This window comes from Doryrhamphus excisus, linkage group LG8 (genome assembly GCF_037039965.1).
Source record: "Doryrhamphus excisus strain RoL-2023G ecotype Guam linkage group LG8, RoL_Dexc_Guam_v1.1, whole genome shotgun sequence".
NCBI classification, from domain to species: Eukaryota; Metazoa; Chordata; class Actinopteri; order Syngnathiformes; family Syngnathidae; genus Doryrhamphus; species Doryrhamphus excisus.
Genome location: NC_136364.1, coordinates 768667 through 784696, shown reverse-complemented (window position 1 = coordinate 784696; position 16030 = coordinate 768667). Strand labels below are relative to the sequence as shown.

General features: G+C 40.3%; 1 protein-coding gene across 1 annotated transcript; it reads right to left on the bottom strand.

The window, feature by feature from the left end:
- Positions 1-3395: 3395 nt before the first annotated feature.
- Positions 3396-6245, bottom strand: p2ry12 (purinergic receptor P2Y12). Its single transcript, XM_058080044.2, has 3 exons — positions 6088-6245; positions 5748-6001; positions 3396-5681 (listed from the first exon to the last, which is right to left on the bottom strand). The coding sequence occupies exons 2-3, from the start codon at positions 5997-5999 to the stop codon at positions 4893-4895; spliced, it is 1041 nt and encodes a 346-aa protein (XP_057936027.2). The 5' UTR covers positions 6000-6001; positions 6088-6245; the 3' UTR covers positions 3396-4892.
- Positions 6246-16030: the final 9785 nt, after the last annotated feature.

The window sequence follows — 16030 nt, the reverse complement described above, 5'->3', positions numbered from 1 at the left end:
TTGTTTTGTCAAGAAAAGTCACAATTTTACAAGAATAAACTTCAGGAAAGGAAAGGAAGATTTAAAATTAAGAAAGTGTAAATACAGTAAAGTCTCGTTATATCAATATCGGTTAAAACAAATTACTACTTATTATGATACTATTTTCATTTCCCGGCAAATTTCTAGTCTTTTATGATATAATTAGTTCCGTTAGTACGATACCCGGTTATTATGATAATCCGGTTACTACGATGCCCTTTTCATCTCCCGCCAGCCAATTTGGTCTGCTTATATCGATACAAAAGCAGCTTAAATCAATCTTTGCTTAAGGATTTCAATACCAAAAAAGAACACGGCGAACGGCTGCTTCCAGTCAACTTTATTTTTCACACTTCCACCACCAGAGTGCAGCACACACAGCGGAAAACACCCGTCCCGCGCGCCTACCCCTCCGGGTGGCAACACCTTCCCTATCGATAGTTCCGGGGTGAATTATGTTCCGGGGTGAATTATGTCCCGGTAACCGGTAATCACTACAGCGTAAGTTTATTTTTATTTACTGTAGTACAAAATGTATTGTAGTACAAAAGCATTCTAGATACGCAATCCATGAACTCAAGGAGAAAATTACATGCCATATCAAAGATCCGCCCACTTTTAATGCAGTTCGGCGCAGGATCGGATATATGGATAGTCCGGTTATATCGGTATTTTTTCCGACTCCCGAGAATATCGATATAACAAGACTTTACTGTAGTTGGAAAATTATAGCAAAAGTGAAGTTGTGCTTTTTCACCTGCATGACAAAGCTGAGATGTAGTTTTTTTTTAATACTGTATAATATACTGTATAACTTCTCATGCAAATCTTCATGTGTTGCTTTACAAATGATGAAAGTGGCAAAGTGGAGTCCTTTTATTTTTCACTATGTGGCCCTAACTAGAAAAAGTTTCATTGGGGTTAAATGATGCAGCAAAATGTACAATGATAAGGCTTTTTGTGTACAGAGTCATGTGTTCTCTATTCATTCCCATTTTTGCACAAAGTGACAATTCCCAGCACTGTGTTGTAACAAAGTGTACTGCTTGGCAATAGTGGGGCACTGTAGGTCGTTCAAACACACACAAGCTCTCACAAGATATAAGGCGGAACTATCATTTCCTCCCAGAGTGTTTCTGTAGAATGTGAGGGTTCATGAGAAGTGGCCGGAAAAGACACAATTGGTGCAATGCTGTGACGTCACATCTGCCCGAACTGAAAGTCCATTTTTACACAGATACTAAAGCAGAACATCTTACATCAGCAAACCATACCATAATAACCTCTGGCACAAAAATACAGGAAGCGAATGAAACTAGCAAAATCTTGGCAAAAATGTAGATTGAATGTGATTTAGTGTCAGGTATTCACACTGTCGTGATCTCTTGATGGCAAAAGCAAAAAAGCTTTTTCTCTTGTCTGAAATCCTGAGGCTCATGGAACACAAAATGTCACTAAGCCGGAGGATCCTATTGGCTGTTTGTCAAGACACATGAGCATCCTTGGCCCAAATGAAGATTGTCATTGGTCCAATAATCATCTGATGCCATCCGCCAGAGAAGGCTTTTAAGAAGAAATTTAATTGGCTGTTTGAATTTGGAGCACCAAACACGGGACATTGAAAGGTGGAAGACTTGACAGTCCTGATAGCTTCAAACGTTACTGGCATGGCAAGGACATCCCACCTGAAATGGCACACTGGAGGGGGCGCCATCATGATCCTTCAGTAGAACAATGGAGCTTCAGGTTGTGCAGGGGCGTCAAACGCCAGCCGGCACCAAACATGGGACATTGAAAGGTGGAAGATTTGACAGTCCTGATGGCTTCAAATGTTACTAGCATGACAAAGAGATCCCACATGAGATGTTTCCCACACGGTACAGTGGAGGGGGAGCCATCATGATCCTTCAGTGGAACAATGGAGCTTCAGGTTGTGCAGGGGCGTCAAATGACAGCCGGCACCAAACATGGGACACTGAAAGGTGGAAGACTTGCCGGTCCTGATAGCTTTAAAAGTTACTGGCATGGCAAGGAGATCCCACCTGAAATGGCACAGTGGAGGGGGCGCCATCATGATCCTTTAGTAGAACAATGGAGCTTCAGGTTGTGCAGGGGCGTCAAATGGCAGCCGGCACCAAACATGGGACATTGAAAGGTGGAAGACTTGACGGTCCTGATAGCTTCAAACGTTACTGGCATTACAAGGAGATCCCACCGGAAATGTTTCCCACACGGCACAGTGGAGAAGGCGCCATCATGATCCTTCAGTGGAACAATGGAGCTTCAGGTTGTGCAGGGGCGTCAAACGGCAGCCGGCACCACACATGGGACATTGAAAGGTGGAAGACTTGATGGTCCTGATGGCTTCAAATGTTACTAGCATGACAAGGAGATCCCACATGAGATGTTTCCCACACGGAACAGTGAAGGGGGCGCCATCATGATCCTTCAGTGAAACAATGGAGCTTCAGGTTGTGCAGGGGCGTCAAAAGGCAGCCGGCCCCTGCAGGGGGCATCCCTCATGACTGTAGGCAATCATCTGTGTGGTAACGACTGGCTTTTTCATCTCAGACTCATGTCACAATTTTGATGACTTTAGACTTGACTTGATAATGTCATTAAAGACTTAGACTTTGATACTTTCTGCTGGTGGGTGGCAGTGATTAGTGAGCACCCACAAATTACGAGTTCATGGCACTTCACCGTGCATATGACTTGTAAGGACATGAACCTTTCAAGCCTTTGACTGAGACTTGACTTTACCTGTCTTGTCTTAACTTGAGACTTGACTTGGATTTGTTCATCTTTAGATATGACTTGAAATTAAAGATTGAGACTTGGCTTGACACTGACTTTCTCCCACCAATGCCTGTTTTGAGTATGTTTAACACAATAAATAACAACCCAATAGCAAGTCAACATAAGAGCTTACATAATACTAAATTCACACTTCCTCAAGTCACACTCTCACTTATTTCATATTTCAATAGTTGCGAAAGTTGAGGTTTTTCTTCAGGATAAATGAAAGAGCAAGCATTTTTTTCAGAGTGAAAAAATATAAATAAATAAATGTAAAAAAAAATCCTAATGAAAACTCTATACTGGAGCGCAATAAGCTTTTACAATTGTGTCATTAAATTTTTGCTGGCAGAGCAGAATTGTTACACCTCTGTTTTATGTCCTGGCTCACTCCCACCAAAGAATCCTACATCTCTCTGACAAACTGATTTTTACAGCCATCACATACTTCAATACAATTCTAAGAAATGCAAATATATTCAGTATATTTTACATGTGGACAATTAATAGTAATAATAATAATAATAATAATAATGACCAAGAAAGCATCATGGTAATGTTTTTCCCTCAATACAGAGTGAGATTTAATCATGATAGCAGAACCAACCAGAGAATTACAAAGCTTCCAAAAGATTGAGAGTAGCTGTCCTACATGCTTTCATCACTAGAGGGCAGCACTGTACACCGCATCAAGAATATGAATAGCAGACAGTGTACAGTAGAGTCAACTATTCAGCAAGTAAATGGGTTCTATCCATGTTATAGTCAAGGTCTTACCAACCACATTTCATGTTATTTTAATTGATCCAAAAAGCAAATATGACAGTTTGGCTTTATTGATATGGAGTTTATACATATAATAATAGTCATATATGCTGGGTTGTGTTTACAGTTGATTGCAGAAGCAATGCTCACTCAGTCTCAGCAAAGAAATCAAAATATCACGCCACTTATGGGCGATGGAAACAGAAAAAATGCAAATAATGTGTTTAAATGAGGGCTTTTTTGTTATATACAGCATATATACGTACATATGGACAATAAAGGAATCTTAGTACACTGATTCTCTGATCCTCGTTCCATTGGTAATTTGCACGCTACATCTAGTGGTATGCAGGGACACAGATTAAAAAAAGATGTAAATTAATAATAGAAATCATATTGAAATATGTATTAAATATTTGAAAAATACAAATGTATTAACTGAAATTTGCTGAATTGTTTTTATATACAGTAATCCCTCATTTATTGTGGTTATTTCCAAAAATTACTTAGAAATTGAATAGTTTCACAGTTAAAGTATATAAAACCTGTTATTGCTGTAATCAATTATTTTATATAGATACTTATTTATTTTTATATATTTGTTTAAACGTTTCATATATTTAAATTATTTGAAAGTTATAAGCTAAAATAATTCTATAAAATAAAAAAGACATGTAACAATGCATGTCAAAAAGATACTTTAAAATATTAAATGTAAATAATTTTTATGTAATTTATTTTATTTGTTTAAATGTTTCATTTATTTATATTATATTACTCAAAAATAACAACAGAATAACAATTTTAATGATAATTTTAAAAAAAATCCACAAAGTAGAATTTCTTGTTTATAAATTTAATATTTTGGTATCGAGTATAGAAAACCTGTTTACCACCACGTACAGTACATACTACATGTTTTAAAAACATTATTAGAGCCCTTTAGACAAGAAATAACACCCATATAGTCACCTTTATCCCCAGATTACCCAATTTTGTAGACATATTTAGTCAAAATAAGACATTTTAGACGCACATAAACACATAAATGACACACATACCAGAAATGTGTTCCCCGAAGAAGTGACAAGCTCTGTGTTGAGTTTGGGCTTTTATAGACACCTAGTGGCCAGTATTGAATACTACATTTCATTCACAGTATCTTTGAATGCGTCTTCTGAATGCCTTATGTTTGATTTTTACTTCATTTAGCCATTTTCATGCTCAAAAAAACTAAATAAATTATTTACATACACACAGTATGTTGTGAAAACTGCGATAGTACGCCACAAACCACATATTTGAAGCTAAACCGTACTGCATGAGTCACTTTCCGACGTCCTCCCGAGCAGCCGGCTGCAAGTACCGGGGTTCAGCCGCAGGATCTTGAACAAGGTGGTCCTGAAGGACCTGCAGAGGAAGAAGTAGATGAGCGGGTCCAGGAGGGAGTTGAGCGAGGACAGGAAGAGCGTGCTCTCCTTCAGCTGGAAGAAGAAGAGCTTGAGTCGGCAGTGGAAGAGAAGGTCTCTGGTCTGGCTCATGGTGTACGGGACGCGAGCGAAGTGGAAAGGCACAAAACACACAAAGAACACGGCCAGGACCAGAAAGACGTTTGTGTTCATTTTCCTCTTGGCTTGATGGGTTTGATGCCCATCGGGGCGCTGAGACTTGGTGCGGGAGTAGGACTTGTAGAGTTCTTTGGTGATAAGCGTGTAACACAGGACTACAATCACCAGGTTGCCCCAGAAGATGACCTGACACACGTGATTGACCACCTCGTGCCAGTACAGCCCAGCCTGGTCCTTCAGGTCGCTGCACTTGAAATACGGCGAAGGTGGCTTTTTGCTGGTTAGGACCACATTGGGAAGGCAGAGAGCCAGCAGGAAGATCCAGACCGCGGCGGAGAGGAGCTTCCGACGAGCCAGGCGCGCCGTGTTGGTGCCCTTGAAGGGATTGAGTGTCTTCCTGCAGCGGTCGATGCTGATAAGGCCGAAGAAGAGGATGCTTATGTACATGGTGAGGTAAAAGAGCACTGAGGAGACCCGGCACACGAAGATCCGCAAGCCGGTGGAGGCCATGTTGGAGTCGGATAACACCTGGATGGAGCGAAACTAGCGTTATATAGAAACGTTATTTCTGCTGAGGTGGGCATGACCTCATACCTTGAACGGGAAGGTGAGGGTCATGATGACATCAGCGACCACCACGTTCTTCAGGTATATGACAAAGTGAGAGCGTGAGGGGATGCGTAAGAACACCCACACCGCCAGGCCGTTGAGCGACAGCCCCACCAGAAAGAGGACGGCGTAGAGGACGGGAAAAATCACCGTCTTCACAACGTTGTCACGGGAACAAGAGGCATTGATGCTGCTGCCGTTGCCGTATGAGACGAGTGGAGCTGTGTTGCGGTCCATATCTGTAAAACATAAGACAACACCCGATACAGCTCCTCTACTGTGCCGGTGTACCTAATGAAGTGACACATTTGAGTCATCAACTGACCTTTTGTCCACGGACGATTCTTCAGAGTGAAGTTGTTGCTGTTGTTTTGGTCCCTCAGTCCAGTTTGAACGCCCGCCGTCCAGTCTGACTCGAGACTTTCCCTTTAACTTCTGCTTTCTCTTTCCTGCCACGAGGAAAGGCTGCAGACTGCGTCCAAAGCTTCATCGATTCTGAGCTAGACGTTGCTCTTTCACTCGCTTCTCTTCAGCGTTGTGCATGAATGAGTACTGCAGCATCGTGTTTACTAATTGATTTCATAGCATGAAACAACGCTATCATTTGTTGTTTGAAAATAGAAATAAACATGCATAGGCTAAAAAGCATGAATAAGGAAAAACACTTTTTTGACACTGTTTGTCTCCAATGGAAAAAGACAGGATGCATCCTAAGAAAAGTAATGAGAGTGTCATCTAAGCAGCCCGGGGGCTGTTATTGTTTGTTATTGGCCTTTGGCACATTCTAGAAACACAACACAAATGGAAATATCTGCAGTAAATACATAACATTCATTTTCTACTGCTTATCCTCACAAGGGTCGCGGGGGTGCTGGAGCCTATCCCAGCTGTCTTCAGGCGAGAGGTGGGGTACACCCTGGACTGGTGGCCAGCCAATCACAGGGCACATATAGACAAACAACCAAGGAAAAATAATGCATTTTTAAAAATAATGCAATTTTTATGAAATTTTAAGTATTGCGCCTGTTGATAAAAATTCAAACCTGCAATAAAAGCCAATTGTTTTGGCCATCAAGTCTAGTCACATGACACCTTGTGATCAGTCTAGAACTCTACACTTCATCATCTAGATGCCTTATGTTTCCATTTTATGCTTGAAAGTGCTGCTAATTATAAGTCCTATTCAACTACAAAAACAACATGATTTATTTCATTCATTCATTCATTTTCTACCGCTTTTTCCTCACGAGGGTCGCGGGGGTGCTGGAGCCTATCCCAGCTGTCTTCGGGCGAGAGGCGGGGTACACCCTGGACTGGTCGCCAGCCAATCACAGGGCACATATAGACAAACAACCATTCACACTCACATTCATACCTATGGACAATTTGGAGTCACCAATTAACCTAGCATGTTTTTGGAATGTGGGAGGAAACCGGAGTACCCGGAGAAAACCCACGCATGCACGGGGAGAACATGCAAACTCCACACAGAGATGACTGAGGGTGGGAATTGAACCCTGGTCCCCTAGCTGTGAGGTCTGCGCGCTAACCACTAGACCGCCGTGCCGCCCACATGATTTATTTATCATTATATTTTGGAAAAATCTCCTGATTGTGTGGCCAACATGCTAACCACTTGTCCACCGTGCAGCCCATCAATAACATTCATTCATTCATTCATTTTCTACCTCTAATCCTCATGGAGGTTGCGGAGGTGCTGGAGCCTATCCCAGCTGTCTTCGGGCAAGAGGCGGGGTACACCCTGGACTGGTGGCCAGCCAATCACAGGGCACATATAGACAAACAACCAAGGAAAAATAATGCAATTTTAAGAGCATAGAGTTGACCTGACACTTTAAAGTCGCAATCTTATGAGAAAGAAACAAAACAACAAATACATTTTTAGAAAATAACATTGTGGGAAAAGTTCAGACATCATGTTTTTATTAAAGAGTATTGTGCCTGTTGATAAAAATTCAAAACTGCAATAAAAGCCTGTTGTTTTGGCCGTCAAGTCTAATCATGTGACTGACAACTTGTGATCAGTCTTTTTCACTCAAATATTGTTCACAAAATTCATACGCCTCACAGTTGAGCCATGTCAACATGCTGACAAGACAGCACGATGATTGCACAGGTGTGCCTTAGGCTGGCCACAATAAAAGGCCACTCCCAAATGCGCAGTTTTACTGTGTTGGGAGGGAATCTGGTCACAGCGTATACGTATGTTGTATGTACTAGTACTACGAGTATTGTATGTTGTTCATGCATGACCAGGCATTGTGTACAATTTTTTCAACATGGGACCGTGCATTACCATATAAACCACATCACCACAATAAAGTGGTTTAAAACGTTTTGTTTCAAGAGTGTACTGAAAACTCTTCTGAAGCCACATTCTTTGCTCGTAGTTGGACTTTCTGTTCTGTGATTTGAGGAAGTGAAATCCAGCTCCTGCGTGTGTTGTGTTCCATTTCGTATCACATGACCTTAGCAGGCATCCAACCTTTCAGCAGTGCTGAAAAAACTTCCTCTGTCTGGGGCTCAAGCTAAAAGATCAGCATCATTCACTTCCATAATTTGCAGATTGCACGCATACGTACTGTAGGTGCTTGCATGCCAGCTTGCAGTGTTCATTTCTACTGTACCACCAGGAAGATACTGTATGTGGACATGTTGTTCATGCATGAGTCACAACTACATCAAGTATGAAATCTCGACAAAATTTGGATTAGAACAGGGCAAAAATGAAAAATAATTTGCAGCAATTTTCCACGAATCAAGTCAAAATATTCAGAAAAAAAGCTGCAATTTAATGAAAAAAGTCTTACTTTTACAAGAATAACATTGTTACAATCGACAGAACCTATTTGGTTTTATTGACATAAATTTGGAGATGATTATTCATTCACCACAGAGAGGAGTGGAAGAATGGTTGTGTCATCTGAGTATGGGCTCAGCACACATCCCTGTGGAACCTCTGTATTGATAGTGAGCAAGGGGGATGTGGTTGAGCCAGTCTTCACTTAATAACAATGTAAAGGTGACTATAGGGGTGTTATTTCATGTCTAGGTGGCTCTATTAATGTTCCAAATATATTTAGAAAGTCCTAAATGGGTTTTCTATGCTTTAACTACATAAATATTACATTTATAAATAAGGAGTCCTACTTTGTGGAAATTCACTTATCACAGTCGGGCCTGGAACCAATGAACTCATTCAATCACAGCCATTCTTCAAAAGGCAACCACTTTGAGACCATTTTGACCAATTTTTCAAGACATATGGAATATTGTGTATTGTGTGTATAAACATGGAACCTACCAAAAGAAAAATTAGACCAGTCTTTCATCAGAAAAATATGTTACTTTCTACCTTTTTGTATTCTTTAGTAATCAACAGTAGAACATAGATACAGTGCATCCGGAAAGTATTCACAGCGCTTCACTTTTTCTACATTTTGTCATGTTACAGCCTCATTCCAAATTGTATTAATTTAATCTTACCCTTCTACCACTCCCTGAGAAAGCAAAACACATGATTGTGATGAACTAACAACACAAACTGCAAAGTGTAGACCAGACTTATTAGATCAGGCACTAACAAAAAGAGGAGATTTTTGTAGATGGATCCTCGAAGAAAAATGATTTCGGAAAAACAATAACAGGCTATGCAGTCATAGCGCTTACAGAAGCATGCACATTAATGAAAGGTCAAAAGGTGACAATTTATACTGATAGCCAATATGATTATTGAACAGTACATACCTTTGCACAATATTGGCAAAACAGAGGTATGATAACATCAACGGGAAAACCAGTAACTCATGCAGGATTATTAGCAGCATTACTAGAAGCAGTGCCATCACCAAAACAAATTGCTGTATGTAAATGCACGACACATACAAATAATACTAATACCGATATCCTTAGGAAATGCATTCGCTGATAAAATGGTAAAACAAGCGGCACTAAAGGAACTGAACCATCTTAACACTGAAAAATGACAAGTAGACTTTGAGATATTGGCAGATGTGCAACAACAAAGTCCAAAACAGGAAATTGACCACTGGCTTAGGAATAAAGCAACCCTGGACAAAAAAAGTTTATATGTCGACAGATAAGAAACCAATCTTGCCAAAAAAGTGTAAAAGTGGGCTGATATTTTGAGCCATGGTGTAACACATGTCTCAACAGGAGGGATGTGTCACACTATTAACACCCACTTTAATTCGTATTTTAAAAATCTTATTCAAAAAAAAATTTTGTAGAGCATTTTTAACGTGTGCAAAACACAACGTCCAGGACAACTTGTCAGGTGTGGCCAATTTCCAAAACCACAATATTAATTTTAAGTAATACACATGGACTTTATTGAGCTAAATAAAAGTGAAGGAAAGCCAGCCCTGATTCTTGCATCCCAGAGCTGTTGTAGATTGGCTTCAAATGGGATGGAGTAGGGATTATGTGTGTGAGAAGGACCAGGATCCTGTTCCTGGACCAGATACTTGCTCCTTCACCAGAAAGTGACAGAGCAGTGTCCCAAGTTATTAATAACACACACACACACAGATCATGCTCATCATTTTAAGGGCTATGGCTACAAGCCTATGCTGGTGGCTTATGAGAGCCAATGTTTGAACCATTTCATGCCTCAATCATGAATTGTTATTAGAAAGGATCATTTTAGATGGTTATGTTTTAAGATGTTTTGCTTAATGTCTATAGCCTGTACTATTTACAGCATCATTTAGTTTGTTTTCACAAAATGCAATTTGATATTGTAATACTTTACATTACAGTTGTGGTGTACTGGCCACCGGTCCAGGGTGTACCCCGCCTCTCGCCCCCAAGTCAGCCGTACTATGTACTATGTACTATGACTGTTGTGGTCAGAGGTGTAAATGTTCAGAAATCCTATGTGTTTGATTGTAGGACCTTCTGGACTGTGACCTGTCTGAGACTTCAGGACCATAGACAGCGATGGTCACAGACTGAGTGCTGTCAGTCTTAAAGGTACTATATGTAAGAAATGTGTAGATTGATTGATTTTTGAAAAAATGAGACATGGGAGATGATAGCCGTATGGCTAATTTGCACTTCCCATTGGCAGCTTGGTTTTGAACATATAAATCACATTATTCATAAAACATGCAAGGTTATGTGTTTCATGCGTATTACTATATTGCAACTTGCCCAAGTGCACACTAGATGCTGTAAAGTGCTATTTTCATTTCACAATTCTCAAAACATTTTACAATCATGAAATACCAACAATGGTCATTTTATAATACTGAGAGAACTAGAACAGAAATATAAAGTGCTTGTTGAATTGCACATTGCTCTCCTGCCTAAGAATAAAAGATAAATGATGATAGAATTACAGACTTATGACATACTACAATAATGAATTAGCAGTTATAATTTGTGGCTACCCAACTATGTGAAAATGCAACATTATAACATACAATAGATAATAACACACAACAAATCAGCAGCAGTGGACAAGTTAAAAATGATCACAATTAGTGGCAACGGGTTTGATTTTCCAAAGTTGAAGATGCTTGGAAAATGAAGCAATAGTGGGTAGATCAGGCACTTGGTGTGGAGTTCCAAGCGCTGCACGCAGAACAGAGACACCTAGTGCCAAAAATGCAGAACTACAGCACACAGACTTCCCACAATGCCATTTTTCTTAAAGGGCCACGCTTGGCCTGAAACATGACGCACTTTCCGGAAACGATGGTCGCAACATTCAGATGAAGCACGGACGGCCGGAAGCCCCGCCCGGCACGCTATAGAGCGGTTTCAAATAAAAGAGGGACGGCCTGAGGGCAACCTGCTTCTTACGCACTTTGAAGAAAATTGAACAAGTGTGAGTAGTAAGTACGCAAACTCTCTGTACTCTTTGTACACGCTATTAAAACATTATAATTGTTAAATGGCTTTAAGTGACCTTTAAACGGCATACATTGAGCTAGCTTAAGTAGCACACGGCCTTCAACTTCAGAGGCTCATATTCAAAAAACTAAAGCAGACAGCAGGCTGAATTCTATATAGTTTGAAAGCATATTGACTGCGCTTTCCCTCCTTTTTTTGTTTTACAGAACTCCCTTCTATGGCAGGAGGCTGGTCCACCGGTCACACCTGTAATTGATTGCAGCAGCTACAAACAGTGAACATGGCCACCTTGTGCCATGCCATTCTGCGCATGCGTCAGAGGATCGTTTGCGTTCAGACTTCCCAAGTCGAAGTTCGAGGGCGCCATGTTTTCACGGGAAGACGATGGAAGACGACGGAAGACGACGTGGACAGTCGTTTAACAAGGAAATTCATCGATGTGGAGCCATATGGGTAGGTCATATGCTTATCTGACTTGTTTTCTGTCACCTTTTCTGTTCCTGTTCAATGTTTACGTCAGTGTCATAATGTGACATACGCGACGTTAGCATTAGCTTACCTTTAGCCTGCCAGCCAGCTAGCTAGCTAGCTAGCTAGCTAGCTCGCTATCAACTGCGAGCTGTTTTCGGTTGCAGAACAGGAGATTTTTATGTTTATTAAATGTGTAAGGATTCGTCCCTTTTATATATGTTATGTGATTATTTTGGCAGCAGCAGTGTCCTCTAAGCCATGGGAACCGCGTGTAGCTCAAACATTTGTTGAAGTATGCTAGCGACCTGAGTCTTGTGGATACCGTCGAGGAGCGGGAGTTTTTGTTTGTGACAAGTATTCCATGGAAGTGAATTTTGGAACTTTAATTTCACCTATACACATACACGATCTCTAGACACCTGGGGTGAAGGACGCGCCACAGAGAGGCCGCCGCCGGGGTCAAGGTGGCCAACCCCTACAGAAGGTAACATTACAATATGTATATGGTTATTTGAATCTGGAAATGGCAGTTTAGCCTTTTAAGTTTTATTGATTTAAAGAGTTGGATAATGGAGTTCCTCAACGATATCCCGTTGTGAGGAAAAAAGAGTTTTGTTTAGAACTAAGTTGATTTTGAGTGTTTTGTTTAAAAAAAAAAAAACAAAAAAAAAACCCCAACAAATATTGTCAAGCAGCTTTGTCGTTTGGACTACTAACCATTGTGATGATTTTAGATTTTGTAGTTGCCATAATTGAAATGATTTCTCCATCCATTTAACAGAATGCTGAAGGATGTTGACGCTCAAGAATTTGGTCCCAACAGCTTAGACAAGGTAAGATTACAGTACAGCTGTTGAATGACACCAACATGGTTTAGTTATTCATTCATTTTCTATGTCTCTTATCCTCACTAGGGTGGGGGTATGCTGGAGCCTGATTTGGGGCGAGAGGCGGGGTACACCCTGGACCGGTGGCCAGCCAATCCCAGGGCACATACAGTACATCCGGAAAGTATTCACAGCGCTTCACTTTTTCCACATTTTGTCAAGTTACAGCCTCATTCCAAATTGTATTAATTTAATCTCTTACCTCAAAATTCTACACAAAATACTCCATTATGACAATGTGAAAACGTTTTTTTTTACTTTTTTGAATTTATTAAAAATAGAAAACAAAAAAATCATATTTACATAAGTATTCACAGCCTTTGCCATGAAGCTCAAAATTGAGCTCAGGTGCATCTTTTTTCCACTGATCATCCTTGAGATCTTTCTACAGCGTAATTGGAGTCCACCTGCAGTAAATTCAGTTGATTGGACATGATTTGGAAATATAATAACTGTCTATATAAGGTCCCACAGTTGACTGTGCATGTCGGAGCACAAACGGCAAGCATGAAGTCAAAAGAACTGTCTGTAGACCTGCCAGACAGGATTGTCTTGAGGCACAAATCTGGGGAAGGATACAGAAACATTTCTGCTGCTTTGAAGGTCCCAATGAGCACAGTGGTCCCCATTATTCGACTAGCCAGGATAGAAGGAAAAATGAATGCAGCAATATTTTCATCCAGGATATCTCTATATATTGCTGCATTCATTTTTCCTTCTATCCTGACTAGTCTGCCAGTTCCTGCTGCTGAAAAACATCCCCACAGCATGATGCTGCCACCACCATGCTTCACTGTAGGGATGGAGGCCACTGTGCTCATTGAGACCTTCAAAGCAGCAGAAATGTTTCTGTATCCTTCCCCAGATTTGTGCCTCAAGACAATCCTGTCTCGCAGGTCTACAGACAGTTCTTTTGACTTCATGCTTGGTGTTTGTGCTCTGACATGCACAGTCAACTGTGGGACCTTATATAGACAGTTATTGTATTTCCAAATCATGTCCAATCAACTGAATTTACTGCAGGTGGACTCCAATTGAGTGTATAGTAGACACCAAACGTCCAGAAGGAGGCGACTGGCACACTAGTGTGGGAAGTCCATACCTGCATGAGGAAAGTGGAAGTCAAAAAATAATCATTCTAATAATACGATTCCCAATTAAGGGAATAAATCCCAGGTCTTTGGTTTAGTTATGAAATGTTGAATTGATTTCACAGGTGCCTCAACCTGTGGCTGTGTTGTGTTTTTGTGCACCGCCATCTGGAAGTAAATGCAGTGAAGCTGTTCTGGTTTGAAATGTTTTGTAGAAGATGTGTTAAGATCATTTCATTCAAAGAAGGCCATCTTAAAAAATACTACACAATCATATTAGAAAAGTGGTGTAGGTGGTAGCTTAAATCATGTAATTACTTATAAATTGCTCCAAATAAAGTCAGGGAAAACTAGTTAAACAATCCTGAAAAGCGAGTACATTTATATGGATTTTGAAGTAGATTCAAAGGTAGTTTGGGGTCAAATTTACTAGCAAAGAGTACCTCTTTCATTCAAAAAAAGTAAATTTGACCAGAGTATTTCCCAAGGAAAAGTTGCTTGGGAATTGTGCGTGCAAATTGTTACCTAGCTTTTCTCAAGTAAATGGCACTCCAAATTTTTTTTCAGTGTACTGCCCAGTGGACCGCGACCTCCTCCAGCTGATTTTGGGAGTTCTTTTGTCTCTGGACTGCTCCATGGTATGCCTTCTGCCCCCATCGCCTTGCTTTTCCTTTTTTGGACTGCACTAATGAATACAGATATTCTGGCTGCCACATGAATTACATGTGCAGCATTCTCCATCCATTTAACAGAATACTGAAGGATGTTGACGCTCAAGAATTTGGTCCCAACAGCTTAGACAAGGTAAGATTACAGTACAGCTGTTGAATGACACCAACATGGTTTAGGTTATTCTATGCTTTACAGTGTCAAAACCTTTTTTCAAGTCGAAGATTGGTTTGAAATTGGAAACGGACAAGGATCTACGTTCTTATATATTGAATGACAGCTGATGCCTTCCATACACAAGGAAAAACTGCCGCAGAAATTGAGAGAGTGAGATTTGTGGTTACAGGAGTTATTGATGTACAATTGAGTTCTTTCAACATAAAAGTATCAATGCCCAATCTGCATCTTTTGTTTTAGAATATTTAATCCTTAATCCATTTGTAGAAAGCTTGCTGGCCACAGTAAAGTAGCAACTCGTCACATTATGAATACATGTACCAGATGATAAATGATGAGTTTTGTTGCTCCATCAGGTTACATCTGGAGGTGTTTGATAAAGACATGGACATGAAGGATGACTTTATGGGAAGGTACTGCTTCCAGTACACATTAGTAGTGTTGTTATTATCGATACTGTCACATACTGCAACTGCTTGATAATACTGCTTACTACCTCCAGCGCAGCGATGCCAGTATTGAGAAGAGCACCGCCATCCTCCTTTATCTACACTTTATTGTCCGATTCACAAGAAAAATTATGTCACACACTTACAGTATATTAAAGACAGGTTGTAGAATTTGATATGGTTGGAATCATTTAGAACATTCATGTAGAACGCAAATGATATTAAATATATATGTATAAATATCAAATATTGCAGTGTAAATAAATAAAAATAAACATGAATTAGAGAAAAGAAATCCATTCCATTATCAAGTGGTTGAAATAATTGTCATGTTTCTCAACATGCAGGCTGAAGGTCAAACTGAAGGACATAATTGATTCTCAGTACACGGATCAGGTATGGAAACGGCTTATATTATTGTCATTGAATTGTTCAAGCATTCAAAGGATTGTGTGTGTTTTATGTATCAGTGTATCAGTACACGCTCAGTGATGTCAAGTCAGGTCGCGTTCACCTGATCCTGGAATGGCTTCCAACAGCCTCGGAGGCAGACCAACTGGATAAGGGGGGTGCTTCCAGAAGAAGAAAAAGCGTACTAATGCTTCATTCAACTATAAAAAATA